The 15706-nt window shown below is 38.7% G+C and overlaps 1 protein-coding gene across 6 annotated transcripts in view; it reads right to left on the reverse strand.

Annotated features, from left to right (window-relative positions):
* The window catches only part of IL16 (interleukin 16), a 40421-nt gene extending 25155 nt beyond the window's left edge, over positions 1 to 15266 (reverse strand). For 2 of the 6 annotated variants that reach the window (XM_072934147.1, XM_072934146.1), the window contains exons 1-2: positions 5577 to 5630; positions 1086 to 1491 (exon numbers count right to left, since the gene is read on the reverse strand). In XM_072934147.1, coding sequence (XP_072790248.1) covers positions 1086 to 1491; positions 5577 to 5626 — 456 coding nt within the window. In that variant the 5' untranslated portion in view covers positions 5627 to 5630. Of the gene's footprint in view, positions 1 to 1085; positions 2588 to 5576; positions 5631 to 14690 lie in introns of those variants that run through there. The other 4 variants (XM_030281863.4, XM_030281865.4, XM_072934149.1 and 1 more) reach the window with 4 other exon arrangements.
* Between the last annotated feature and the right edge of the window lie 440 nt (positions 15267 to 15706).

A 15706-nucleotide genomic window follows, 5' to 3' on the forward strand; every position in this document is an offset into this window, starting at 1 on the left:
CAAAAAGAAGGAGTTGGCATGGTTTTGCAGGAGACTGAGTAAGTTTTGGGACTTGGGTCTTGTTTTCTGTCAGAATGCAATAGTAAGATTTTTGGTTTTATTTTCCTGCTGGGACTTCGCCAAGGGTGGAAACACCTTGCCTCCATCCTGCTTCAGTCTTTGTAATGCTGGGCATGCTGTGGTCATTATTAAGGGTAAGGGGAGATTCTGATTTTCAGTAGCACTTGTGCCACTGTCTTTTTAAACATAGATGTCTAATTTTAGCCAATATATATTTTATTTTATATAAAATAAAATAGAATATACAAGAACAACTATTTTGGTGAAAAAATCAGTTCTTTCACATAAGCATGTATCTGCACAGATAAAAGGCATGTAATAAAGGAGGTGCCAGGATGCCTCCGGTGCCCCACTTGCAGTGAGGTCCCTTTTACACATCGCAGCAGCAGATGGAACAGAAAGCGGAAAAATTAGTCTATCTTGCTGAAAGAACTTTCTAAAGCCATCTAAAAAATATATTGCTCTGACAGAAAATTGTTCAGCTTGTTAGGGTTCACATAGCTGATTAAAGAATAACACTGAAATATGAGGCTCTTAGACTTTTCACATGTCTAGGAAATGTGACATCTCTGGTGGTTTTAGGGTCATCACTACTTTCTTCCTGAATCAGAGGGAAAGAGCATCTGCCTACTTAATCTCCTGTGTCTGACACAGTATTAATATAAATCATGCTTGCATGGCTTGTGCGATATCATGGTATCACATTAGAAGAGCCCTTTGCTACAATGACAAGTTTATATTTTGAGCTGAAGAGTCTCTTGCAGATAGAACACGCCAGCTGTACTTGTCTGAGCACTGACAGTGGCCTAGAGGCACTAATTTCAGCAGACTGTTCATCAGCAGAGTGCAACAGCACAGCAGGGAAGCCAGTGTATTTTCATGCCTTTTATGCAGAGCAGGAGCACTGCAGGTTCATAGGCTCTGAAAAAGCCAATTAGAACCCTAAGTACCTGAGAAATATTAATTAATCCATTCAGGAGCTACTGCAGTGGGAAACATTACAATACACAGCACAAGTTGCCTACCTTGGTGAGGAACTTTCTTCTCGTGTTGTTGCGGTTCTCATTTGCTGCAGCTTTGGACTGGAGAATGCTGGTGACCACACGTGGAGGATCAGGTGGGCTGTCCTCTGCCTCTGATGTGCATGGCAGCTGTGTTCTGGGACAGCAGTCAAAATCCTCTTGAGCCCAGTTGGTAGAGCTCTCAAAGGGATCAGGACATTTCTCATCAGGACTTGACCCATCGTCGCTGGTTTTGGCATTGCAGAGTATAAGTGATCTTGAAATGGAGCGAAACTTTCTGGACTTCCTGTTCCCAGCACTGTTCTTCTGATCCATCTTCAGAGAGCTGCTGCTCTTTTTCCTATCATTCTCCCATTTATGTGGCATGATACTTTCAATAATTTTCTCTGCTTCTGTGGTGCTAAATATCCTCCGGGAAAGGAAATATAAAAGTAAGTTGTAACATACCCCACTTTCTCCCACTTAATAACCTACGCTCCTGGAAAGCCCTAATGAATAAATCGAATCAACAGAGCCTTTCAGTCTGAGAAAAGCCACGTGATAACTCATGACTTGCTAATTCTGCTTCTGTGCAGAGCTCTTCTAGATCCTCCTTCACCTTTTCATTCTCTTACCATTTACCCAAGCAGAGTGGAGTGCTTTTAATAAATGTTTGTGATGCTGCCATTGTCTGCTTGCTTTGGGCATCTGCTGAATTTGCATGTTGAAATCCCAAATTGAAAAAGATACTTAAAAAGCATTACTCTATCCTCCTAATATTATTTGGAAAGAAGAAGCTCCTTCTGAAGTTTGATTCATGAAACCACTGTAATTCAAAGAAGATTAATCAAATTGTCAACTCTAAATTCTCTGCCTGGCACATCTGAGTTGTAAGTGGTTTAGCAAAAGTCAATCTTAGCCTTGAGAGAGTAAGGGATGTAAGGCTGCCATAAAACTTCCACTTTTGCAAACCAGAGCTCACTTAAGACTGTGCATTTAAGAGTAACAGAGAGATCCAGTGAAGCACTTAAGATGTGAATATCTGATTAGGAATTGAATTCTATAAAGGAATACAGCTCTAGTACATCAATCAAAAAGTGTCCTATTACAGAAGTGGTTTGTTTCAGCTCATGATTCAACATACAAAATTAAGATAAATTGAAAAAAAATATATGCAATCAAAATACAGCAAAAATTTGGAGCTTTTGTAAAATGAGTAATGTAACTAAGAGTAATGTAATATGATCTTTTGTAAAATGAGTAATGTAATTAAGATAACAAAGGGGTTAAAGCTCAAGAAAATGCTTTCTAGAAATGCTTTGTAGGTATGTGTCAACACTGAAAATTCAATAAGAGTATGTCTAAATTAATTACTTTGACTCTCTCACCTAAGTTTTATTCTCATATTTACTACACAAACTTTTCTCCTCACAGAACCTAACTGATACCACTGTTGTCATTCAAGAGAAAATAACAATTGAAACGTATGTATTTGCATAAATCAAAGATGCCATAGGTGTTATAAAAAAAAATGAAAATCAATGTAATTTAAAAAGCACTTTTCAGGTATCCTATTGAGAGAAAAAGTTTGTCCATTGTGTTCTAAACTGGAGTGTTGTGTTTGGTTTGGTGGTTTTTTTCACTGTTTCTGTGCAGAATTAGGTAGATATGTATGCACTTTGTAGCTGAAGTTCCACTGGTGATACAGAAAGAAAGAAGGCAGATTTTATAAAGGCTCCTTACAGCCATGACAATAAACGCAGGCCTACAAACTCAGACCAAGCCAGATTTGGATAACAAATACAAGTCAGCATTGTAATAAAGCTGCAGGATTGTTTTTCTTGGTCTTTGTTTTTCCTGTTTAATTATATAAGAAAAAAAAAGCAGATGATAAACACTATGCCACTGAACACCTGCCTAAAGGAGCTCTATGACATGGCTGGAGAAATCCACAGTTCATAATGAATCTCAATTTACTTGAATTTGTAAAATTAAAACAATTTTCAGGTGCAGCAGAGATGTCCCAGGGAGAAGGATGTTTATTTGTGCAGTCTTTTCTGGTGTTTTTGATAGGTAATGCTTTTACATCTTTCCAGCATTACTTATTTTCTATCACATCACTCCTATTATTGCTCTACTCCCTTATGTCTCTTTTTCCAAAACAAAATCCCTAATGCTTCAAAAATTCATGCCCTGATTATTGGAACTCCAGGGATTTCCAAGCAAGACACTATTTCAGGTTGAAGTTTGTAACTAGCCAGGATATGTAAGTTCCCCAAAGCTGGTGTGCTTTCTGTTCCTCTCAGTGTGTTGTGGGGATCCCCTCTGCTCCTGTGGGAGTCTGACCCCGTTGGATTGGAACGGGGGAATGGAAGTCATTGGTCTCCCAGCCTCCCTGGCACTGGCATGAGGGGAGCTTGCAGGGTCAAACTGGACTTGCATATTCTCCATCCCCTTCAAGTCACAGAACATTCTACTTTTTTCTTATTTTCAGAGTAACCTCTCTTATGAATGACGAGTTTGGTGTGATTGAGAACTGCCCAGCAGCACAGCCACACTCTCTTCCTGTGACACAGAGCACACGAATGTAAGGTTAGGAGATCTTGTTTGTGATTTATCAAAAATGCACTTTTTAGTGTTATGATAAGTCTAAAGCCTTAGTCTGCCATCATATACATGAACTAAATATTTGAACTCAGAAATCCCATCTCCACTGTATTAGGAAATTAATCTTGTTAAAGTCTATGATGTTGTGTTTCCTTGTATGCCTAAATGTAAAAATGCAATCTGTCCCATTAGACCAGAATGTGGAGTTGAAAAGGAAAGAATGTCTGGGATAAAGAGAATTTCTGCAAGTCTCTACTCTCAGCACCTGGGTAGGAAGCAACAGAGCTGGAGGTGAGTGGAATGTGCATCACTTGAAAATCTGCTGTAGGGATCAGTGCCCCTTCTGTGATAGTGGCAATTGCTATTAGACACTGGTAACACCATCACAATTGTACCCAAGCTGCACATTCATACCTAAACAATCCTGCCTATGCGGGGAAATTAAAAGAAAGAACACTTTTTATTCAAGTATTTCAATTTTGTACAAACATTAAACACACTCTTACTTTTCTCAAAGAGGAAGAATTTTAAAAGAGCTATTAAGCATTTGGATAAGCAGAGGACTTGATAGCTTAATGGTCAGAATGCAGCTCTCTGGAGACTGGCATGCTAGAATGAAGTCCTTTCTTGCTCTGCCTGAAGCTAGTGGGCTTAAGGGAGAACTGTCATCAGTACTAAATGTCCAAGAGGTGCCTCTCTGGCTCTGCTAAACATCTGGGATGCAGGGACGATGGAAGCACCTGTTGGAAAGTGAAGGAAACACGGGTCTAAGTGCATCCTGCTTTCCCATCCCCCTGTAATGCTCCTGAGAAATTTTACCTTTTGCAGAGAGAACTCTCTGCCCTGCTCCATCAGCTGTTTCCTCCTCCCCCATCCCCATGAGAGCTCTATCCACTCCAAGAGCAAGTTTAACCCTGAATGACTTACCCAATCCCACAGTGAGACAGGGGCTGACGTGAAAATAAACCCACTGGACTTGAACACTTCCAGTTAAATACTTGCTCTTGCTATAAGTATTAGATCACAAGTCCTAACTAAGGCAACATTCTTTCCAGAGCTGCTGATTCAGGGTTGCATAAGTGACAGAAATATAGGAGGTATCAAAAACATAGTTTATAAGTTTTCCAATAAAAATATCCAGAAATGTTATTTTACACAGCATACAATATCACAAGTACCAGAGAAGCTTTATGATTCATTGCCATCTTCTACCAAATTTAATTTGAGATATTGATGGCATGGACAATTACTTCAAAGTCAATTCTCCAAACTATTCGTCTTTTTCTCCAGTGCACTCACTGCTTGTCATTTTCTTTTGCCATTCTGATACCTCCAGCTTGCCTGATGGAAGCTGTCTGTGGTTTGTAATGCAAACCAAATGTTCCTTCTATGTTTCTTTTTTTTTCCCCCAAGCTTTATTTTTCCAGCCTTAAATCTTAAAAGTCCAAACTCAGACTGTCTTCTGCAAACAAAATACATGATCTGAGCTGTAGCCATTTGGTTCAAATTTTTGGTTGGATATTAAACCAAGCATTTACAAGATACAAATAATTTGGTGTAGCTCCCAGATTGAATGCGAATGCTCTGCTTTAACCAGACAGCAGGAAATACAAGACTTTACTAGCAAGAACAAGATGAGTTTTACATTACCAAGTGCTAGCAGCATCCTCTTTTAATCTAGATCTTGCATCCTAATTTAATCTAGATCTTGTGATCTTACTCAGATTCATTGCTGCGCAGTACTATTAGCACTGAAGTATTGCAGATGTCTAGGGCTTCCCCACAGTAGGTAGAGCTAAAGATTTGGAAGTTTTCTAATAACGAGGAAGAAACTCTCAGAGAGCAGAATTTAAAAAATTATAATTAAAAACCCTAATGGTAAAATAAAAATTTAAAAGGAAAACTTACAACAGCGAGGCAGACAAACCTGACTCCTGCAGAAGGCTGTTCCTCTTCATAGGCCTGGCAAAAAAAGACAGAGTGAATAATTGAAAACACACTCTCCTGGTGCCACGTGACTCAGTTTCAGTAATTGTGCTCAGTACATTGGAACGGAGCTATTGTTTCCTAATTGAAGAAAATGTCAGCAAGGCTAGATAAACAAAAGCATTGGGATGTAGTATTGGGGAAGCTGTTTCCAGCAGGCTCCCAGCTACCTAGACATGGCAGAACCATTTAAGGAATTTATGTCATTTGTTTTCACCCATCACTCTCTGGTCCGAGGTTTGATGGGGTTCAGGCATGTTAAACCCACCTGAGGGGAACTGGGGCAACAGCAGAGTCTGTGCTAGTCCAGTGAAGGCTTTCTGTTGGAGGCTGAGATGGCAAATATGCTTGTATTTTTCAGCTGATATTTTAACATTAAAAAAACATTACGCTAGTAAGAGTTTCATAGACAAATTCTGTTCCAGGAGCAAAACATAAGAGGTTTCACTTTTGAATGCCAGACCCCTGTATTGTTCACCATGAGCACAATCTCCTTAACCTACCAGTTCTTACTTTCCCCACTATGGGCTAGACTGCAACTTTGTGATCCGACCTCATCAAGGACTCAGAAAACTGTTGTTTATCACACAGATCATGTCAGTCCCCACCTGTTGATCCTCAGTTGTGCTCAGACAGACAGGTAACAAAATTGCTGCAAAAACCTGCTTGCTCTCAATGAAATTATGTGATAAGATTCATAGGGTGTTTGTTAATTTAAAAAAAAATCCCTTAAAGAAAACGTATCTGGAACAGTTAATGTTAGTTTATTGAAATAGTCAGGCCTCTTTAGAGTGTTCTCACAAACTATTAATCTCATGCTTTTAAGGAAAATGTAATCATTTTCCTGTCTGGTCATGGAAATGGTCAATATGAGAGTGCTTACACACCTGCTGCCCTCTGTACTGTGTCTTGAAGGTTCTGGTTTTATTGTTCTGTTGCTAACCTTGTAAAGGAGGGAGAGGAATTATAGAAGAGGTTTAAAATATTGCACAGATAGGGGCTCATGTTTAGTGATCCTATTGCTTCTAGGTAAAACATGGACTGTAAAGACAAACATCTGTCCAATGAGACTGATTCTATCCTGGGAGAAAAAGGAAAGATGAAATCTCTGCTCTGTACAGTGTCTACAGGAGTCCTGGAAAATGCCGTCCATGATAATACAATTGTGGGCATTCTGTATTTTAAATAGAGTTTATTGAGAGAATTTGACATTATTTTCCTAACATCTATTATTGTGATATTTGTTCCCCAAAGGAAATCTTCTCTAAAGGACAGAGGTTTTACCTGACTCAGTGGTTAACAAATGACGCGGAGCATTACCCAACTCTCTCAGAAGAACCAAGTCTTGGCACTGTGATCAACAATTATGAAGTAGCTTTCCTGGAAAGGAGGAGAAATAGGGAGCTGACTTTGTATTTTGGCAAAGAGTTTGTCACTGTATTTGAAGAGAAAGTACAGTGGCCTTGTACATAAAATGAGGTTTTATATGTAGTGCTAGTACTGTAAAAAAGAAATATCAACAAGGAAGCAAAGCCACAGACTGTTTACCACTTTACTGTCTTCCACTACAACACACACATGTTTTTGTTTAGCAATAGAGAACTCATTCACACAAAATCTCAACAGTCCCTGAATTCTGATCCAAGCTGATTGAGCTGGAAGCTCAAAAGCATTGGAAAGCTTGCTTTATTTTTTCCCATTGTCACATGCTTTTGCATTTCCTGACTATGGGCTGAATAATGTAGTCCCTAAGCCACTGGGAGTTTTGTTCATTCCAAGTCTGGACTTCTGCCAGGGCCAGCAGCAGAAACATAAATATCACAAGGAGGGGCTGTTTTTTCATGTAGCTTTACTCTAACCTTTTGCAGTTTTTTCCATCTTCTCTGAACAGTAGTTGTTCAGTGCCCAGTGGTGAACAGAAAAGCAGGTTTTTAGAAGCCATGAAGAAAAGGAGAGGGAGAACCTCTACTGTGCCTGCCTCTTGCATTAATGGTATGCTTTGATATCGGATACTGTGGTCAATCTTCATTACTTAGCTCAAAGGTATTGTAGCAGGAAAAGAGCAATGAACACTGATCAGAGTCTGGAAATTTGTATTCAAAGATTGAAATTATGTGGACTCTCCTATGCAGAAAGGACCTATCATGATAAAAGTTTATGAGATAAAAGGAAATATAAGGCAAAGTGTGGTTTCTTTATTTCCTTCTCATGTGAGGGACAGGAAAAGAATGTGGTAAAAGAAAGAGTTCAAACAAATAAAAACAAATAATTAAAATCTAAAGCATAATGAATGTGTGGAACAAGAAGGCAGCAGAAATCATGAGCACTTTGAAGTTAGCTGTTTTGTCTTTGATTTCAGTCAGACAGAGATTTCACCTCAGGAGGTGAATTGATGAAAATATATATCTGTAGATAAAGGGAATAGCATGTAGAAGGGGCAGCAACTCCTGCTCTAGAATGAAAGTCAAACAATGCCGTTTGCAGATAGAGTGACAGTCCAGCCATGGGATAGTTACCATAAAATGGAGTAACTCTTCTGATATCTGGAGTTAGTATCTATTGGCAGTGGGTAAAGCAAAGAGAAGAGCCACTGCACTTAATAGTTATGGCAATTCTTCTCTTTTGCATGACTAAAATCAGGATGTGTCTGGAACTATAGCAGATATAGGAGCTGATCCCTCTTTTCTCCCAATTATTTTCCACATGCACAGGTTTGGATTCTAGAGGACAAATATGAAGACTATTCAGTACTAAATATTTTGCCTGTTGCTACTGGTGACAACCTTTTCCAAAAAGGAATGTATAAATTTAAACAGGACATTAGTACTGGGCAAAGCAGACTAAGTAATGATGGAACAGCCTCAGTCCTGATCTCCACCCAACCTCAAATACTGTTTGTGTTAATATGGAAGAAAGAAAATAGTTTAGAGTGTTCAAGTTTTTATCCCGTCCTTACATTGTTCAGCAAACAGATAATTTACTTTTGCCTTAAACACAGCCACAATTTTCACATTTGCCATGTTCCCAACTACAGTTTACTGCACAGGAGAATCCATGCCTTCATTGCTGCTAAGGCAGGCTGGATTAGTCATCTCTGTCTTGGGTTTCATGACTTTCACACTGCCCTTCCATCCATTAAAACATGGCTACATGGCATGCTGAGTCACCATACCAACCCAGCTAATCCAGTATCCTTCTCCAGCAATAACTGACAGCAATTGTTTTAAAGGGATTCACTTAAAAAAAAAATCAAGATAGAGTTTGCTTTCAGGAAGAGTTTCTGAGTACCTTGGTAGAGTAGACTGGCACGATGAGGTTTTGTGTATTAAATGCTTGGACATATCATGATTGATATGATATGATATGATATGATATGATATGATATGATATGATATGATATGATATGATAGTCTTGTTTTAGCAGAAGTTACAGTTGCCTCATCTTGGATACGTATTGCATAGTGTTAAATTAGGTAAATCTCCTTTTAATTCCTTTCATTACTTAGTACCTAACTCATGCCAGGAAACACAAAGATATTTTTTACCTTCTACATGTGAAATTAATCCTGTGTAATAGAACTGTAATTTATCCATTTCTGGCTCCCATTAAGCTTTTGATTTCAAGAGTATGCACAGGCAATTAGTTTCATGTGTTACATATAAATGTACTTCCTTGCAATTATTTGAAATTTGTTGCCTCTAAGATTTGTTCAGTTCTTGTACTAGGAAAAATATTCTGATCTTCACATCTCTGGAATACTCTTCTCATTGATCTCTGTACTGATGTCATCCTCTATTTTCTGCATACTTTTATCTTTTTGTCTTCTGCCCCTCCTTTCAGCTTCACACTGCTTTCATATGTTTGGAACTCCTCCTTTTGCTTCAGATCCTTTCTGAAAAAATTCACTTCCTTTTGTGAACTTTATTACCTGACTATTTTATGATGGTATCCAGCTCTGCAACCTCCTCAACTATTTTCGAGTGAATTGCTTTCCTGTGAATTAATAAAAGTTCCTAGACCTTGCCTTGCCAGAAACATTTGTGTTTCATGACTTGCGCTCCCACTCTGTGATTACTAACCTCTCTTGCTGCAGTGCCCTGGAGATGAGCAGTAAAATACTGCTTATATAGTTCCATGTAAGAGAGTCTAATTCTAAGTGTACACCCATAAAAAGTATCTTTACCTCATCTTGAGAACATATCCTTGGACTTCATGAAGAATATGTTACTTTATGCATACAATGCTTTGTTTACAAAGTAGCCCATATAATTTACATGAGTGATTGTGTTAAGAATGTGTGATTGAAAAAGTACAGCACTGAGTGTAAAGTTTGCTATAGCCATGGAGGGGTGCACGAGGCAAGAATGGTACCCTTTCAGCTAAGTGTTGTGTGCTGTATTTTTATTTTAATATTTTTATAGTGTGTGTATAGGCTATATGTGACATTATGCTGGGCTTTGAGAAACACTAAATATTTATGTCAGCTATGAAGTTGCTAAATATCTGGTACTGAAAGAAAGGTCCATCTCTTTTTTTTTTTTTAAACCATTGACCAATAGACAGTTTATAACTTAATGCAGCACCAGAGCAGTAAGAGCATTATGTGAGCTCTCCTGTATGGTGTCATTCAAGTTTAAACAAATATTTTAAAAAGTTATGACCTTACCTTCTTTCCACATAATGCTCCTTTTTCATCTGACTTAGTATTGCCTTTAATTTATAGTTCCCTAAACTGTAGGCAGACATAAGGGCCCTTTAGGCTGAATGAAAGGAGAATTATCAATAGCCAAGCTATGATTTATAAGGAAAGAAACATAAACAGCAAAAGAAAACTGAATTGACTCTACCTACAAAAATTATATTAAAATTTTCTCTGTATTTTTCATGAGTTCAGTTAAAAGGTGTCTTTAGACCTGCCCTTTTTATTAACCTGTTGCTGTGAATCCATATTGGATATTGTCATATTTGTTGCTGCTGCCTACTTTACTCCTTGAACAGCCAGATGTGAATGAATGGAAGTACTGAAAAGGTGAATATACTTAGTTCACCTGAGAACCAGAGGCAGAATTTGCTCCATATTTCACACTCTGGGCCAGGCACCACTTGCTCCAGCAGCCTGGGCTCAGGCTCACCAGAGTCGTGTCATCCCTTAGCATTTCACAGGTAACATGCGTGGGTAGCTGGGTTGGTTGGGCTGGCTTGGGTTGTTTGTGAGGGCTTTTTGAGAGGGAGAAGGTATTGCAGGGTGTTTTGGGTTGTTGTTATGGTTTAATTTAGGCTTTGTTTGTTTGTTTGTTTCTTTGCTTTTTTCAGTTAGCTTTGTCAGTGCTTGGTGGTGAATTACACAACCTCTTCTCTTGGATATTAGTGACTGAATAAAATGACTTTACCACATTTGTAGAGTTGTCATTTTAAGCACAAGGTTTAAGCAGTAGCTATTTCTGAGTATTTGTCATCCCTGGAGCTTGGCAGAGGCAAAGCTACTTAACACAGGCTGCTTCTTAAGTCTGCATTAGAAAAGTCTTGAGGACCCTTCACATTTCTGCTGCTGTACCTTATCTCTAAGGCTATGGCAATCAGAATGAAGCTGAGCAGACAGGTTTTGTTTGTGGTGTTGAAGATAACAGTATAAAATTCCAATGGCAGCTCTCTTGTTTTCTGGCAATTCTGTAGCTTTTAACACTGACTTTAGTCAAAGTGCACATCACATATGTCACTCACCAGCATTACAGAAAAATCAGTTTATTTTACAGGTTTCCCATGAGGGAAACAGTATAATTTATCACATAAATAGTTCCCTGGTAAGGCACAAAACGTAATGATTCTGGTGCTTCATGAGATCTGATGATACCTTGGTCATAGGTGTGATAAATAGTGCTGGGGTTAGCTGCAGCATCCCAGCCAGTCTAGGATTTACTGTCTGTGGGAAATTACTTTTCTTTCACATTTTGAAATCAGCCTACACCTCCAGAGCAGAGCTTATCTAATGTTAAGCAGTTTACAGCTGGTGGCTGAGTGATCTCAGCTGAGGATCCTGATAGTGGGTTTTGATTTTTCTACAGAATCAGCTCTCAAGCCCAGAAGTTGTTGTTCTAATTAACTAGTATGATTAACCTGTTAAAGAGAAAATGTTAACCTGTAATTTTTGTACTGATGAAAATAATTCCTACTCCAGCTAAACCTTATCTTTTAAAATAAGTACCAAATCTGAATGTAATGACATTATTACACCAGTCTTGAAAACTTGCTATACACTTAGATTGTTATGCTGCTTAGTTACCATTTCTTTTAAACATCACTGTGTCCTCATTTGCCTTCATTCTGTGTTGGTCCAAAAAAAGCTTGACTATTGCTGTTATGGCACAGTAAATACTTATGATCTCTTCCCCAGAATTTTTTTATTAACATCAGTAGGAGGACCATGGAGTGAGAGGTGTCATGGAAGAGCAGCAATAAACTGGGTTAGGGGACAGATGTTCTGCCTCCAGCCCCGGGGCTGACTTGTGAACTGACTCTGGAAAGGCTGGAGACACTCAGAGAGCTGGTGTGGAACAGCGTGCTGAGTTCAGCACAGTGCCATCCCCTAGAGCAGGCCTGGTGCACCTGGCCACTGAAAGACCCCGACCCTGCAGCAGAGATGGGCTTAGGGAACTCAGATTTTCCAGTGTCCTTTTCTTCTGTATGCTCAGTTTTGATCCAGAGGATACCTAATACCGATTTCCATAAGAACTGATGCTATATTCTTTGTCTTAGTTGGATTTCCCAAAAGAAGCAGCCTCTTCTGGGATTTAGCTCCCAAGTAATTGTCCAAAATCATGTTCCAAGACAAAAATATGACCACAAATATTACCCAAGATTTTCTTTCTCTGGTTCTTTCTTTTTTTTATTTCAATGCCTTTAAAACTGATTATAAATGTTGAATCTTTTAAGACTGGACTCAAATAAACACTCAAAAATACCCAGACCTTTGAGGGTTGCATAAACTGAGGAGCTTTTCTCTTATTTCTGTCATAAGGAAAGGACCCTGAACAAATAAAATTGGTATCTGAAAAATGCTAAGATTTTGACAATATCGGTTTAGGCTCAGCATTAATCTTGGGCAAAGAAGTAAACTACCCATAACTGAATCTTACCAGCCACATCTAATGCACTATAAAGCAGTAAAAATCTGCCCCAGCTCATTTTTGACTGAACACTCCAATTGAGTCTGGAGATCTTCTAGCTCTGATAGTGACCTGCTGGTTTGATCCAAGGCTTGCTTTCCTCACTTCTGAATCCAAATGAAGAGCATTATGGCCTTGTGGTCACCTTTTTTCCTGGGCATGTGGGGTGAGAATTTCTCTGATGAAAAGTACTGAAAGATAATTAAATGCTTGTTGTTTGTTTGGTTTTTTTAATGGGACAACGGACAAAATAAGTCACAGCTACTCTTAGAAAACAATTTGCTGTTGTCAAGTAATGATATCCTTGCAACCCATCTCCTGTTAAGCAGAATCTATTGCATACAAAGCTTATCCTTATGAAAAGGCATGCAGGATATCTCATGTGAGATACGTGAGTATGTGCCCTGCTGTAATACAGAGAGCAGAAATATTATAACAGCAGGAGGCAAATAAAGCAGCAGATCACAGCCCTGGTGCCCTCTAAGAGCAAGGAGCTGTGAAAGCAGCAAAGAGACCCCACATGCCAGGTCAGTCCTTCAGCACAAATCGAGGCAATCTGACAGCCCCACAGCTTTATGTCCTCTGTTCCCAGGCTGCTACAGTGGGGGAAGAGGGGAGGGCTTTGTCCCCACCTCCACCCTGGCAGCAATCCCCCTGCACAGGAGCAGCAGGGGCTGCCCCAAAGCCCCTGCAGTGTCCCAGGACTCTGCTGGCCAGGAGCTGAGTGCCCAAATCTGGGCACATCTCCCCATCTGCCCAAATCTCCCCAGCTCCACCAGCCAGGCTGCGCTGGCAGCAGGGACAGCGCAGCACCAATGCCCTGTGCTGCACCAGCCTGCAGCTCTTGCTGCTTGAATCAGGAGGCACAAAATAACGGGTACTACTAAATGAACATGGCATTAATAATGCTGGCAAGGTTTCAAGTCTACAGATGTTATTTATAATACATGACTAAACAAATACGTATCCCCTTTGAGACTCAGACTCAGGAGCAATTTACTGATTTCCTGTATAGGCTAGTTCATACAGAGATTTGAGTAAATACTGCATTTGAATGTCTAAGCTCTGAAACTGTAATAGACAATCATATTAATGTTTAATTTTAAAATAGTTTGAAAATTTATTTTTAGATTATTGGTCCTGGCCCTATCTAGTTCCCATGGAGGAATATATTTTCTGTATTTTTTCTGTAAAGAAAAAGAAAATATTCAAAGAATATAGCCTTCAGTTACAAAGCACAGTAGAAATGAGTAGAAAGGTTAGATAAAATTCTGTGAAAAAATGCACTGAGCAGAATCTTAAAAAAAATATTTAAAACCCCATATCCTCTCCTTTCCATCTGGTTTTGAAATTAATTAATCTTATTTATGAAATTTAATTGCCAATGAGATATTTTGTAGTTTTAAAAATGTTTCTGAGAAATGAATAATTTGATCTTGATTCATTTCTTTTGTTTCTACCTCCTATAATATTACAGGTATACAGGGGCCTTCAAAACTGAAAAAGCTGTGAACTCACAAAGGTCTCTGGTCTCTGCAGGCTTTTACATATATCAAGAGAAAGGGGAGAAATATTTTACAGCAAACCAGAAGTGTCCTAAATTAAGGTAGTTCAAGAAGAGAATCTTTGTTCAATTCATAATGCTGATCATTGAACAATAATAATTTGCTTCAAATTTCTCAGACATATTAAAGACAAAGCAGTGATAACAGTGAATAGACAGACAAAAATGTATTTTGTGACATACCTCTTATCTGCTTATTCTTCTCTTTCAAATTCTGAAATTAAAGCAGTTGAAAATAATACATACTGGCATGTAAAAAGAGCTGACTGCATGATGCCTAAACAATTTGCTATAAAAATAGCACTTACCATTGACATTGCCAAGTATCTTCTTATTTAAATCTGCTATTATCACGCCTTCTTGGATATGAAATATGCAGCACAGTCCATTCCCAGTGTGTTAAATACTTGAGAAAATAATAAATGCAGTGTAACTCCACAGTGTTTGCATATTTGACTGTAACTCCTAAGTATTCAAAGTGACTACTCAATATAACAACTTTTCCTCTGCAGAAAATGCCTTGCTATTTGCCAGCAAATCTTTAATGCTTTAGATTGGGTATTTCCAACTACCGCCCTACTTGCTAGGCAGATGTGTATAAAAGAGATGTTATTTCACTGAATCAACCACTGAGATCGTAACCCTTTTCCTGTACCACAAACAGAAATATAAAACCTCAGACTTTCCTTTTGGACTTTTACTGACTTGTGTCTGTTGTAAGAAAGCAAAACACAACTAATCCGAGCGCTAGTATATGGAAAATGTGTTAAAACGTTTTAGATCATCTCTCTGCTTCTCATTCCTGCCATTCATTGGTTAACTGGCTCCTTCTGTGTTTATGTAGTTGCATGGTACAAATACAACACCTAAACTTCTCGCCCAAAGTTGAAATGATTCATTTATTACTTTTTACGCCACCCCCAGGAAAAAAAAAAAAAAAGAAGGAAGAAAGAAAACACACAGTGCTCATTTAACCCAAGTGAGTGAAAACGTCTTTCATAAGGTCTGTAAGGGCTTTGGGAGGTTTTTCTTTGGTGAATAAAGTCTGTGTAGTGGAGGCAAGAGTTTTGTCTGAGGATGGAAGAATTTAGGCTACAGCAAACAGACAAACTAGAATCCTTTTGCTGTGAGAAAATAAGATAATAGTAAAGGAGGTGCAAATGTTATTTATTCATGAGATCAGTTAGAAATGGAGTCATTGCTTTGAGTGGAGGCAGGACTGAGAGAGGAGGTATTTTTGTGAGGCTAGTGAGTGCCTTGCTCTCTGGAATTGTATCAATAATTATTTAGGTCCTTTAGTGAGGTAATTACCCTAAATAGATAA

The sequence above is a fragment of the Taeniopygia guttata genome, chromosome 10 (genome assembly GCF_048771995.1).
Source record: "Taeniopygia guttata chromosome 10, bTaeGut7.mat, whole genome shotgun sequence".
In the NCBI taxonomy this organism is placed as follows: domain Eukaryota; kingdom Metazoa; phylum Chordata; class Aves; order Passeriformes; family Estrildidae; genus Taeniopygia; species Taeniopygia guttata.